At 37.3% G+C, this 13950-nt stretch overlaps 1 protein-coding gene across 1 annotated transcript in view; it reads left to right on the forward strand.

Annotated features, from left to right (window-relative positions):
* Nucleotides 1–13950, forward strand: part of LOC137281527 (uncharacterized) — a 209841-nt gene that overhangs the window by 100380 nt on the left and 95511 nt on the right. The window contains exons 16-20 of the mRNA XM_067812809.1: nt 2744–2837; nt 4027–4146; nt 4527–4609; nt 6373–6535; nt 10136–10196. Of these exons, the coding sequence (XP_067668910.1) occupies nt 2744–2837; nt 4027–4146; nt 4527–4609; nt 6373–6535; nt 10136–10196 (521 nt within the window). The remainder of the gene's footprint in view (nt 1–2743; nt 2838–4026; nt 4147–4526; nt 4610–6372; nt 6536–10135; nt 10197–13950) is intronic.

Consider the following 13950-nt stretch of genomic DNA (forward strand, 5'->3'; position numbering starts at 1 on the left):
GATGTTCATTGAGAAGATACACCAGTGCGAAAAAAACCCTTAAAAATGAGACATGACACGGAACAGGTCTTTTGTCAGCTGCAGGTGAATAGCATATTGTTGAACTGTTTCGTGTGAATATTGATAGGTACATTCCTCGAACAAGGTAATAGCCTAATGGTTAACGTTAGCTTGTTTTAAGTTTGATATCTATGTTTTGTTTTCATTTTTCTTGTAATAACCTTTTAAAAAGTCATTGCATTTCAATTTTCTTTTCACCGTGAAGTTCTTCTAGGTGAGACAGACAACAAGTTACAGTTGGGGCAAATGTGTGTGAAATATGATTCCCTTATATTTTATGTACCCTAGAACAAATTTTATAGATTCCCTAAAACAGATTTGTTGTGTCTTGTATTATGTTGCTGTACAAAATATAATTCTGCCCCAGAACGTTCACAAACATATTGTTCTATTTGGTACAGTTATATGTAATGTGCCTGACCACTCCCAGTTACTGTATATCAGTATGTACCACGTTAAGAAATACTAGTATCACAAATGGAAACTGAAACCCAATGGTGCCTTACTCAGTAATTCCAAAGCTTAAGATTTTCCAAAGTTTCCCAAATAAAACCTACAAGAGACTGATTAGAATTTAAGTTTCCATATTCTTTCAATTAGGTTTCCATTGTCCTGAAGTTAATATTATTTTATGTGACAATATCCTCTATTTGAATTCTGGCATACAGAAACACTGAGATCACTAAGATGAACATAGCACATAGGCAGGTTAATGTAGGTTTCTGGATATATGCATATGGAGTCACATTTACAATCGTTTCATTCAACATCTCACTAATGGAGACCATCGATGATGCTTTGCAGTTGTTTTATGCGGTGGAAACTGACAATGATTCTTTCCTGTCAGTTTCCATTTCTGGAAACTATTGTTGTTGGTTTCCGACAGTTTCCAGATGCTGAAAGTAATCTTGATACTTTCAGCCATAGGAAACTGCTGTAAACCAACAACAATAGTTTCCATTAACTTATATGATTTGACATACTTCTCTGACATTTTTCATCTCGAAATCTTATTATTTATTCTTATCTTTTGAAACTATTTTGCAAAATGTAACAGTACGTAAAGATAGTCCCCAATGGAACAGCACCAAGTCAAGCTTGTCGGTTCAGATACGCGGAAATATCCTTTTTTTTCTCAGTTTCCTGGTACAGAAACCTGTCGAAAACCTACATTACCCAGTATCCACTAGGTTTCCGCAACAGCTGAAACCACGTTCTTCTTACTATGAATGTTTCAACAAACTGAAATCAAGTGGAAACTCATAAAGACAGTTTCAGTCGCAGAAATGTGATGGAAACTAACACTTGTTAGTTTCAGTTTTGTAAACTATACGGAAACTCTCATTGCGTGTTTCCATATACTGAAACCCAGCGGAAACCTAAATTACCCAGTATCCATTGGGTTTCCGCAAAAACGGAAACAAAGTTATTTTTGCTATGACAGGCACGCTGAATTCCTATAATTCTCGATTATTAAGGAGAGATCATGGCTGATCAGCTGGCCATGTGCTCGGGTAAAGGGAGGCTACTCTTGTGTGAGTGTATTTTTACGTCCTCTTTGTTTAGAAGGGAACTTCAAGGGATTTCAGGTGTTCCACTACCTTCGCCAGGAAGAGGAGATAGGCAATTAAGCATGAGTCAGGATAAGTATAAAATATGAATTTTACTCACAAAATTACATAGTCAATCATTTCATATAAATGGAAAGTAAATTTAGCAAGTGTGCACATAAACATGATGATGAAAACAGCCAATTATCACAACAGAAATTCTTTAAAATGTAATGTTTGTTCACACTGGAAAGTGGCAATATGTTGTCAAGACAACTTCCTCTTCCATGTGAACATGCACAAAATCGAAGTTGAAAGCTTTTATTTTTTTGCTCCAGTTTTAGCGATTTAAGTTGCAGTTTTTACTCTTTCAGTAGAGAGGTGTTATGTTTTTGTTGCTATTTCCACAATTAATGTCACCATTTCTTCATCTTTCTACACAGTGGGAAAGTTTTCATGGGTAGACCTGCCTACCCTGGGAACAATTATGAGCCAAAGCAATGTCAGACATAGAAATGATTCCAGCTGTTTGTAATTTGAAACTTTGATTTTCAGCGAATGTTCATCCGTTTCTGGATGTACAAACATGAAATTAAGACAAATATGTGAAAACCACATTAATTCATCAAGTGTAGTAATTCAGTGTATGTATCTCATTTGTGAAAGGGACCATGGTTGTTTGGTACAGTTCATTTGTATCAGTGACAAAGACCAGGATGAAATGATAATAAATGTGTAAAACTGCTGAAAGGCATATTGATTTGATGTGTCCATGGTGTTGGTCATTGCTGGGCAGTCCTGTTTCTAACTTCCTTCTTGATGGAGATCAGTGGTGAAGATCTTTAAAGTATGTAGTCTAACAGATTCTAATGCATTCCAATAATTCCAGCAAATGGGATTATGACTGGCAAGAAAATTTCATCAACATGTGGCTGGAATGTCAAATACTGTACCTGTACATTTCACTTCCATGGTAATCATAATTTAGCTTAAATAGGTGCTTATTTGTTTGTCTGTTACCTGTCATGGAATAGTTGCATTTACTTTATTGGTATGGTTAAAATGAGCACAAATAAAAAAAACTCCTGAAATCTTTCTTTTGGATGCTGTAAATATGTTTATCCTTATTGCAGTATGGGGATGAAAGTTCCATGCATTGTGAAGGAGGCTAGGGAAGCACTTGAATCAGGCTGCTGTGTGGTGATTGGTTTGCAGACAACAGGAGAGGTAAGATCTAGTGCATTATCCTTCCAACACAATCATGGTTCCAAAGAAAGCTTCCGTCACAGTCATGATTATTAAGACTTATGAATGTTTGGAGATATGTTTCACTTAACATGATGATATAACCTCAGAAATGCTGTGCTATGGGACCCGTGAAGGTCACGGGGAGAATAGGCCTTCAGCAACCCATGCTTGCCATAAAAGGCATCTATGCTTGTCGCAAGAGGCGACTAACGGGATCGGGGGGTCAGGCTCGCTGACTTGGTTGATACATGTCATCGGTCCCAATTGCGCAGATTGATGCTCATGTTGTTGATCACTGGATTGTCTGGTCCAGACACGATTATTTACAGGCTGCCACCATATAGCTGGAATATTGCTGAGTGCAGTATAAAACCAAACTCACTCAATGACTCACTCACTCACTGTGCTACTGAAGTACATGTATCAGTGCTTCAAGCTGCTTAATGTGTTTATCCCCCCTGCATGAATGTGGGGGGGATAAAGTCGTCACCTCATCTGTCTAGCCGTCCATCCACCCATAATCAACTCAACTTAATCATAACTGAAAAACTGTTCAACATTTTTAGACCAAAATTGATAGAAATAATAGTCTGAACCTATGGCTTTGCCATTTGCTATTTACAGATTTTTGGCATTTTCTTTTGTTTTTCCATGAAACGTTTTGGTCTTAGTCTAATGGTGGGGTAGATTTGTTCGCAGAGCATGACTCAAAAAACGTTCAATTTTTTTTCAGCAAAACTTGATCAATGTATCAATCAGAACCTATAGTGGTGCCTTTTGCTATTTACAGGCTTTTGTGATTTCTTATTAGCATTTCTATTATTTTTTTGTTTTTCCATGAAATGTTTCGGATTTAGTCTCAAAATGGAGGTATAGGCTTCGTTTCAGGAGCAGAAATCGAAAACTGTTCAATATTTTTCTGCAAAACTTCGTATATATACCAGTCAGAATTTTAAGTGGTGCCTTTTGCTATTTACAGGTTTTTGCGATTTATTATTTTCTTGGTTTCCATGGAAATGATTCAAATTTAGTCTAAAAAGACATCAAGTAACTGTCAGATGATTTGTCCTTTCAAACATGTGGGGGCCAGGGGATATTTCTTCTGGTGACTTTTGTAGATGTTGTATGTGTATTGACATTTTTTTATTTGTTGTATTTATTTTTGCAGGCATCTCTTGACAGTGAACTTAACAAGAACAAAGGAAAATTAAAAGGGTTTGTCTCCCTCTGTCGTGAAATTATCTCACGTTTCATTGAACAGAACTTTCCAACCAAAATAGAAAATGCTGTAAGTTGACAAAAAGGTTTTTAATATTTTTTATGACCTGTCTTTGCTTGAAAGGTGATGTACAATGAATATGAACAGTATTAATATATGTGCATGCAATTTCTAGTGAATGTTCTACTTCTTTGACATACAGGTCCATTCCTGCAATTTGGTTTGTCAGCACACTAAAAATGTGAAGATTTCTTGTTCACCTGGACATGTGCAGAGGGCAGCAAAATCAAGTTATCAGCGCTTGCAAAACTATAAATAGTTTACACTGTCTTCTGTTGAAAATCTGGAGATACTTCAGTGAGTCAAATTGGCAAGTGGCATTAATGTAATACAGTATTCATGTTTGTTGTTACCACAATAACTATTGCTGGATGTTTGTTCCTTTCAAGGGCAATGCTGTGGAGGATGAATGGAGTGTGAAAGCCAAGTCCATGTTGTTGGAATTCTGCAAGAAAATACCTCTTCCTTACAGGTGAGCAACATGCTCTTGGCTGTAGGGGCCCTGTTGGGGTGGTTGAGACAAACATGAGTTTTGTTTGTTTTGTAAATATTTTTATTAAAATATTGTTACAGTAGTCGTAGGACTTTCATGCTTATATGTACCCCAAGGAGGAAATTCTTGAAAGAGTCAGAAACCTCTACAGGTTTGTACAAATATTATTGCTGTCATCATTGCTAATGCATAAAGGTACTGCCAACTTGTCATAAGCACTTGAAAGTATGTGAAAGGCAAGTGCTGTCAGTATGTATGGTGATGAGTTTGTCCATTCTTCTAGGTTTGGTTGAAATACAGAATTTTCTCAGTGCAGGTGTACAAATTTTTATTTACTTGCTCCCTGTGCATGTCAGTCAGTGTGTGTCAGTGGGGTAGCCTAGTGGTTATACTTGTCACGCCAAAGACCCAGATTCAATTCATGCATGCATCATACATGAGGCTTGCTGTAACTTGAGGGTCAAATTGTTCTAATGTGAAAGAAAGTACAGTCCATTTGATTCCATTTGAGACCGATGAATTGCTCACTAACACAAAATCGTACAATTGCAACTAAACCAAATTTTTCACAGCCACATTAAATCGACAGACCAACTCTGATGATGTGTCTCATAATTTGGGACACCCGAATGAAAAAGTTTAACAAACGATCATCATTTTCTTGTCACCCTTCGCTATTTTGTACAAGGGGGGCCTCTTGCTGGTAGAACAGCCAGGTGAGCAAGGTGCACGTGTGAAATTGACATGTGTGATTTGCTCGGCAAACCAGACATTCATGATTGCAGTACCTGAAACAATGAGATTATCACACGACGCTAAGTCAATTATTTGCAAAGTATTTAACTTTTTTAAAAACGAAGGTGAAAGGGGTAGGCCTCAATATGCTTTGGCTAAGTATCGTTTTCGAACTGCACATGCTGTTGGGATGATGGAAGGGAAGTTAAAAACTATCTTGAAAAACTGTACCCATTCAACACGGACACAACTGAGGGGACCGTCTCAAAACCCACACGATGTGAGAATGTCGATTCATTTCAAAAACAGCTGGTTAGAAACGCCATTAAGTCTCTATTTAAATAAAATACCTCTGTCTCTCTGCGTATACTGAAAAAGCATATGGAGACAAATCATTCTTTGGTCATTTCAAAATATCAGTTATGGAAGTTGCTTCACAAATTTGGTTTCCGTTACAGAAAAGTAGGCACAGAAAATAGACGTGCACTGTGCGAGAGGTCTGATATTGTTCGACTAAGAAACCAGTACTTACGCACAATTTGAAAGAAACATACAGAGAGTTATGAGTCTGTATGTTTTAATGAAACATGGGTAAATGCTTCCCATACCACAGGGACAGAATAGTTCGCTGCCTCCTCTTCAGTATCCTGTGCCAGAAAATTACCACTTGGCAAGGGAGAGCGACTGATTGTGCTCCATGCTGGTTGCAAGAGTTGGGGATTCCTACCTGGCTGCTCCCTAGTCTTCAAGGCAAAATCTAAAGACAGCTGAGACTATCATACCGAAATGAACGGGATGGTTTCCTTAGAATGGGTACAAAATCAATTGGTACCAGCACTGCCTCCGAAAAGTCAGATTTTCGTGGATACCGCTACATATCAAATTTGGTTTTGTTGCAATTATTAGATTTTGTGTTAGTGAGCAATTCTTTGGTCTCAAATGGAATCAAACGGACTGTGACTGTTCTTCAATTTTCCAGCAATTATGAATAAATTCTTTTGTTTCAGCCCTTTGGATGAGATTATTGACTGTCTTGGAGGTCCTGATAATGTGGCCGAGATGACAGGACGCAAGGGTCGCGTTGTAAAACGAAGAAAAGGCGACGTGCCACAGTATGAACAAAGAGGCCTTGACTCTGATTCTTTCCTTGAGAGTCTCAATGTGAAAGAGGTACAAACAACAATTAGAATAAAACCGATAAAGTCACTTTGAGGTTTAGTACTTTTCATCAGAATCGAAGTTAAGACATATTGACAATTAATCCAAAAGTCACTCATTTTCCCTATTGATTTAAACCTGACACATACTGTAAGAATACTTACCTAATGGACATTTTGCAGACTTTCAATATAGACATTTATCATGCACTACTACTTACTTCAGAGTTTTATCACGTTTATCAATTCATGGTGATATATTTGATTTCAAAAGACGCTGGGGTGAGGTTCTCTGTATGTAGGATATATCAAACTGTCCACAGTATATTGGTTCTATACAGGTGATATGAAAATATTCTCGATATATCTGCCATGATATTTTTAAAAAAACTAGCTACAAACAATGCAGTTTTGGTGACAGAGATTTTGTTCTTCAGGACAACCAGTGTTGGCAGACTGGCACATTGCTAAGTAATTTGTACTTTTCCGAACACCCTGTATTTATGTACATACATGTACATTTATTGTAACAAAATTATCCTTTCTTTATGGCAGTGACATTAATATTGTGAAAGAAATCTTATCTTATGTTATGGACTTTCTCTCAACCTGAAACAAAGTTTCCTGTGTGTCTTAACAGCTCTTATACTCCTGTGATAATAGTGCAGTCTCGAGTCAAACTGTATCCTTTGTCCACATTTTCACACAGTTTGAAAAAAACCAGACAGAACATTCATCAGAAAAGAACATTAGCCCATGCATAATTTTCGTGAGCCCTAGACCAGTTGAAACGTCCTTCTTTTTGTGCATCTTTCATCAGTGGGGAGGGAATTCCATGCTTTTTCACCCAGTTAGGTCGTTTTAATTCTTGTCTAAGAGTCTCTATACAAACCTGAGGACTTCTTGTATTGATCGTCTCATTTCTGATATTGTCAATGCTTTTCCCTTGCTCACAATCTGACCATGTCACCTGCAACAGGCTGCCAGATAATGGCCATGCCAGCATATGCACGAATAAAAAATATGCACAAGTATTTTTTACTTGATTACATAATTCCTTGCCTTCATTGTTCCTTGTTCATTCTCACGCCTTCCATAATGCATGAACTTCCATATTGAGTACTTTACCACATAATGCAACCCTATTTCAAAATTCAAGAATCATTGCTACGTTTTTGTTGATCATTCCCCAGAAGACCCTTTGTCAGTCCCACTCATGTCAGCCTCATCTTCATCAGATCTTTGCATCAGCCGTAGCAATCCCTTTGGGAATGTTAGTCCCCAAGCATTTGAAGAACCCTCCAGTATCACCTCAACTTAGTTCATCCGTGTGTTCCATGTTACATAGACAGGATTTTTTACATACTCAACATACTTCGACTTTCTTGTGAGATGATAGGTCGCAGGATAATCAAGTAGCCATCTTTGACTTCCAGATGATTGTTTTTGGCTGTTGCTAAAACCTAAAGGGACAATCAACCATCTATTCTTCCACTGTCTCATCATCTTGCAGGATAACATTTGGATTTCTGTAAAAGTGTGAATTTCGGAGATATTGTGCATGGAATTATTGTAATATTAACACCACAATGTTCGTGATTACTGTTGTAATAACACGTCAGTCCATCAAAATAGTCAAGATCTCTGATTCTCAGTTTGCCAACTTTGGACATAACTATAAGCAGTAACAGGTAAATAGTATTGGGTATGGAGGAAATGGACCACAGTGAAAACAGACATACTACAAAAATTGAGAAAATGATTAACGTGCAAGAGAGAACTGCCTCTGATTGTAGACAAAATGGTCTCTGGGCCTAGAGAAAATGGCCAACAGATTATATTTCCTAAATGATACAGATTGATAAGTGGATACACTTTTAAAAATTGATTGATTGGTTTTATTTAGTTTCTATATCCATGATGGCTTTACCTTTTAAGATTAATTTGTTGTTTCGATAGTTACAATGAAGAAGCCAATTTGATTGATTGTAGATTTTACAGGTAAGATTAATTGATGGCAGGTAGTATTTATATAGACGAGCAGATTAGTCATACTAATTTCAGCTTTTGTTCATGTTGGTCTGCCTTGGTCCTTAGCTAGTATGGTGATCTATCTTCAGTAGCCAGTTTGTATATTATATGGCAATAAACTAGTTGTCTTACTGTCCTTCAGTGAGAGGTTTTGATAATTTACCTTTAATTATCATGAAATAATAACTTGTTATGGCTTGTGTGACTAAATGTTCAGGTCAAGATATCCAATCACCCCACAACTCCCCATCTCTCGACTGATGTGAAAGTGAGAAAATAGGTAACCAGTAATAAAAGAATCTTTTCTAATACTCTCACCACCAACCACGGAGTAATGATAACATGTTTATTCAATAATCAATTGTTGAATGGCGAAGGCACAAGCATGAAATAATCCTTTCCGGTTGGCTGCCGCTGTTGTTGAGGAGGTGATAACAGACATGCTTGACACTTAACAGCCAACCGGCACCCATTTATATATCACTTATACAAATATTGATGTGATTGCTAGGGTTCTAATATATTCTTTTTAGTGCACATATCAGCGTATTCATCATCCAGAACAAAATATATCTTGCATTCTTCAGAGACAAACAAATGAAGATTGGTACCTGAAATATGCATAACTAAAAGTTGTTGATGTAGTATAATAGATAACTTTGTAATGACCATGGTATCATTGTTGTTGCGTTCTTATCATGATATTGATTTTGAGATGAACAAAAGTAAAATACAATGTACATAGTTTCTGTTATATATGATGGTCTTTTTCTCGAGGACAAGAGGCCATTTTGTCTAGCAGCAGTGGCTGTTTTCATGTGTGCGGTGGCTGTTGTCTTGCATTTTTATTTGTCTGTTTTCACTTAGGTGCGTTTTCACCATAACCAAGGAGTACACCAGTACTGATAGGTTTGAATCACCAAACAAACCCACTTTTGTTAGCAAATGACTGAAAAGATTGTACTAGAAATCTAGAACAGGAATGAAAAGATTGTGCTTGAAACAAATCCTGTACCTTTAGTGGAAACCATTACCACTGCTAATCAAGGCCCTAACATACTGCTACAGATTTTACTGGCATATTGTTGTATATGCTAATATGCAAGGTGATGGTGGAGGCTGGAAACTTTCCTAAAGGTGATTTCTACATGACTGTCAAGAGCAATAAAAGCACACACCGTGTGATAGGATAACTATCATAAATGTACAACATGTAAAATTTTCAAAATTAAGAATATCACTGTTTTAGTTATATAGTGATTATGAGTTTCTTAATTCACCATCTCATGTTATAAATGTGAGGTGATGGTGTAAAAGTTATATCCATTGAGATCATATTTTGCTCTGCTCAAACAGCCGACATCACTGAGCATGTTGGCAGCCAGATAAGATAAGGCTACCATTTACCTTGTGTATTGTTACCTTGGAAAATTATTTCAGCTGCCATTTGTTTTGTGTAAACACAAATGGGTTTGGGGATAGCTTTGTAAGGCTGAATGCCTGTTTATGTTCACTGCAGGCCACTGAGAATTCATCATTCCAGAGTTGACATATTTTGCATGTACATTCCTTTTCTTTTCAGAGAAATACTTTCATGGAAGGCAAAAAGCTAGTGGCTATAATATCTGATGCAGCCAGCACAGGTATGATATGATCTAATGTAAAATAATTTTTGCATGTGAGAAAGGTTGTCTGAAAGGCCAACTGTGTGAATTATTCTGTTGAGCAGTTCAAGGTACCTGTGATCTTGTGCTCAACACAATTTATTTGTGTGGCTGCCTTGTAAACTTTGTTTCAGAATGCACACAGTTTATACAGTCAGTTCACCTCTTCCCCAAACATTTGAATACCTCTCAGTCTGACCAATGAATTTGTCAATAGATCTACCAGCACAAGTATGTATTCCGCTGTTGTCATTTCCTTAGCCAAACAGATAGCTGGCTGTTGGTCTTTCAAGGCTGTAAAAGCAATATAGTTCTAATCTCTCAATAAGATGTTGTTTACTTTATGACACACGAATGAAAAAACAATGGCACACACAAGAACATTGTAACAGCGATGACAGGTGCACGGAAAGACTTCAGGGCAGCAGAAAATATGTACCACTTCCGAAACACAAGATTGATTACAAGAAGTGTCTCCGTTGGATTCAACTTGTGTTTGACCTCATGACCAGCTTAACCCATTGAATATCAACTGCATCAGAAATATTTGTACAAAGGTATTCTTTCTTTTTGTAAAGTTCACAGTCTTTTGCTTGAATGGAAAAACTTTGCAGTCATCGATTCATTTTCTTTAGATTTGAGATCAGTATGTACAGTCTATAGTATCATGTTCACTATTTATTACCAGTATGTGATTTAATGCAGTCGAAGTAAACTTATCCTCAGTACTTATCGTTACACTCCACTACTGAGTCTAACAAAACCTTATGTGAGGTCGCGTCAGGTAACCTTTGAGACTGACCAATCTGAACACAGCTTGTGGACATTTGCACATACCTTTTGAACTTTTTATCTCGAAAAGGTTCGTACCCAAATGATTCCGAATGCTATGCTTGCTTCCGAGTGATGTACACAGCTTACGTATAATCATGACAATGGTGAGTAAACAGTCGCTGGAATTAGGAGGTAAAGGCATTCTGTTTTCATTTTTGCGGTCCTTTATCTGTTGATTTAAGACCGGTAAATGTCATTTAAAGCCAAACGCGTTGTTAATGAAACATTTACCGGTCTTAAATCAACAGATAAAGGACCGCAAAAATGAAAACAGAATGCCTTTATCTCCATTCTAGCACGACTGACACGCGTTTGAAATCCGGACACTTTCACATGCAAGAGTACAGAGTTGTGAAATCGATGTGGAATCGTCCAACTCAAGAACAGGATGTGCAATGATTTAGACAAAACATTTGCAAAGTACAAGAACTTTATTTTTGATGCTCAGACAACTTGGTTGTGTCTCTTACATATGGATACAATTCTGTCAGTTACATAATGTAGAACCCCTAAACAATTTTATACAATTATATGCAACCGACAAATCACCTCACCCCTAGAATACATTACTATAGACTCGCCCATGACCTACAAGTAGGACGACTGTAAAGTGTTGTCGCTTCAAACTTTCAAACTTACTCAAGGAAGTAATTATTATCACCACGCTGCTGTTGCCAATTTTGAATGGACCAGACATGCCAGTTTTAATATCGGACACGTTTATGGTAGATGTGGATGGCGCAACAACTGACGATGCAGCGGGGACCAAAGGCATCAGCTTAGGGATAGGCCGAGTGTTTTCATTGCCGGTGTGAAGGATGGCTGAGTAATGGCATTTCTGTGCTGCCGATGAATTGGTGTTGTAGGATGATAAACTTTGATGGTTTTTGTGACCTGTTATTTTGACAATTTCTCTAGCCTCAACACCTGCATGTGATAAGAGTGTTACAGTGGTGGACCGAACACAATGGTTTGTGTACTGCTTACTAAGATCGCATTTAACAGAGATTTGTTTATAATAATAAATTTCATTTTCATTTTAATTCATAATGTTTTGTGCTTTGTTTTGGAGTGGCAACCGTATGCAGTACAGTCTTGTACGACTGTTTTGTAGAGCGGTGTCAGGTATTACCAAACAAGCGGCTGTCACTGAACAAAATTCCATCCCCGCATATATAGATATTGTGAGGTTCGTTTTGTGTATTTATTTGTGTTACGAGTGATGAAACACCGAGAGAATTACTAACTTAGCAGTGATGTGATGTTAGCAGTTATGTAATACCTGGCACCACTCTATGTGGAATCTAGCGTTAATTCAGTGACACTCAATGTGTGCCGAAATTCTGTTGTTGAAGAATTCATTTGTACCGCTTGATTCCAGTAGGTCGTCACCGAACCATTCCGGCTTTAGATCAAATTTCTCTTCTCCGAATATCTGGTAGAAGGTACCAAGGTGAAAATCACCTATGTCTAATTCAAACGACATGTTTGTTTCCAAACAAAAGGTCAGCGAGTGCTATGTATTCATACACAGGTGAAGCGGTCGACGTGTAATTAGTGGTCCTTTGATTTAGGTTTAAGGACGGTCACGTGCAGCAGTCAACCAATCAGAATTGAGTATCTCAAAATGTCGTGCTAGAATTACTGTTTTTGGCAATCTTCAAGGATCTTATCTTGCAGAAATATTAGCTAATGGTAACCATGTCAGCAGAAACCCCAAAACGTATATACTGCAGGTCAGTTATCAGTGTTTTATGCGGATTTTTGTTCGTGGAGAGATCTGTGTCAGTGACCTGAATATTTTGAAAGTCCCTCAGATCCCTAAATAGTAGCCATTGTCTGATTGGATAAATCTATTTAACCATCTCACGTTTGATTGGACCGTCATTGATCACTCAAAGGCGACCTACTAGGTTTTGTTAGACTCAGTGGTAGAGAGGAACGAAATACACTGAGACTAAGTTTACTTAGACTGGTGATTTAATGATGCATTTATTTGGTGTTCATAATTTTTCCTGCTGGATATTTTGAAGAACATTGAAAAATATAGGTTGAAAAGAGGGAGTGGATGAGAATAAGTTTTTGTCCTTTTAAATCTATTTCAGCAAATTGATAAATACCAAGACCTTGACTGTAATTAGACAAAATCAATATAGAGAAAGTTTACCATGTCATGATTGTGATACATGAAGTAAACCGGAATGTTGTAAATATTTTAATGTTGATAAACTATTTTATTTGTTTCAGGTGTTGACCCAGTGGATCTCACTCCTTGTATTGCTGATAATACTGAATACTGACTCCAAAGAGAGCTTGGGCAATAGCTCAACGACACTACCTAAGAAAACAAAGTTGAAAACAGTTACTGTACAATTGATGTTGTTTAATAAAGAAGAAGAATAAAAAACACAAAACCTTATTAGCTACCACACAGGATTATATGCATATACAGACACCTGGGTTCATTGATCCTGATACTGTGAGGATGATTCCTGACCTGTTACATTTCATCTGCATAATTGGACTGCTCTAGTATCCGTCCAACCAAGGTAACAGCATAGGACAGGATAGTGTTCTCACTTGCCTACTACGTTGCTTTGAAATTGTGGGTCTTCAAAATGGGTACTATCCATAGTCTGATCGGGATTGTTGTATTTTAATTTCTAACCTATTGAGTAAGCATGTATCCCATTTGGCTGAGGAGACCGCACACCTTATGGTCTTAGTAGCTGCTCCAAGAATGTTGGAGCTACATGCTCTGGATATTGTTACGAGTGTGTATTTTCTGTATATTTTGTTATTAATTCAGTAATAGTTATTATTGGGTCACAATGTTTAGTGTTTCTGAATATTAAATATGATGGGTCACATTTCGTTTTAATAGATGGTCAACACTTTT

Source organism: Haliotis asinina, chromosome 4 (assembly GCF_037392515.1).
Source record: "Haliotis asinina isolate JCU_RB_2024 chromosome 4, JCU_Hal_asi_v2, whole genome shotgun sequence".
In the NCBI taxonomy this organism is placed as follows: domain Eukaryota; kingdom Metazoa; phylum Mollusca; class Gastropoda; order Lepetellida; family Haliotidae; genus Haliotis; species Haliotis asinina.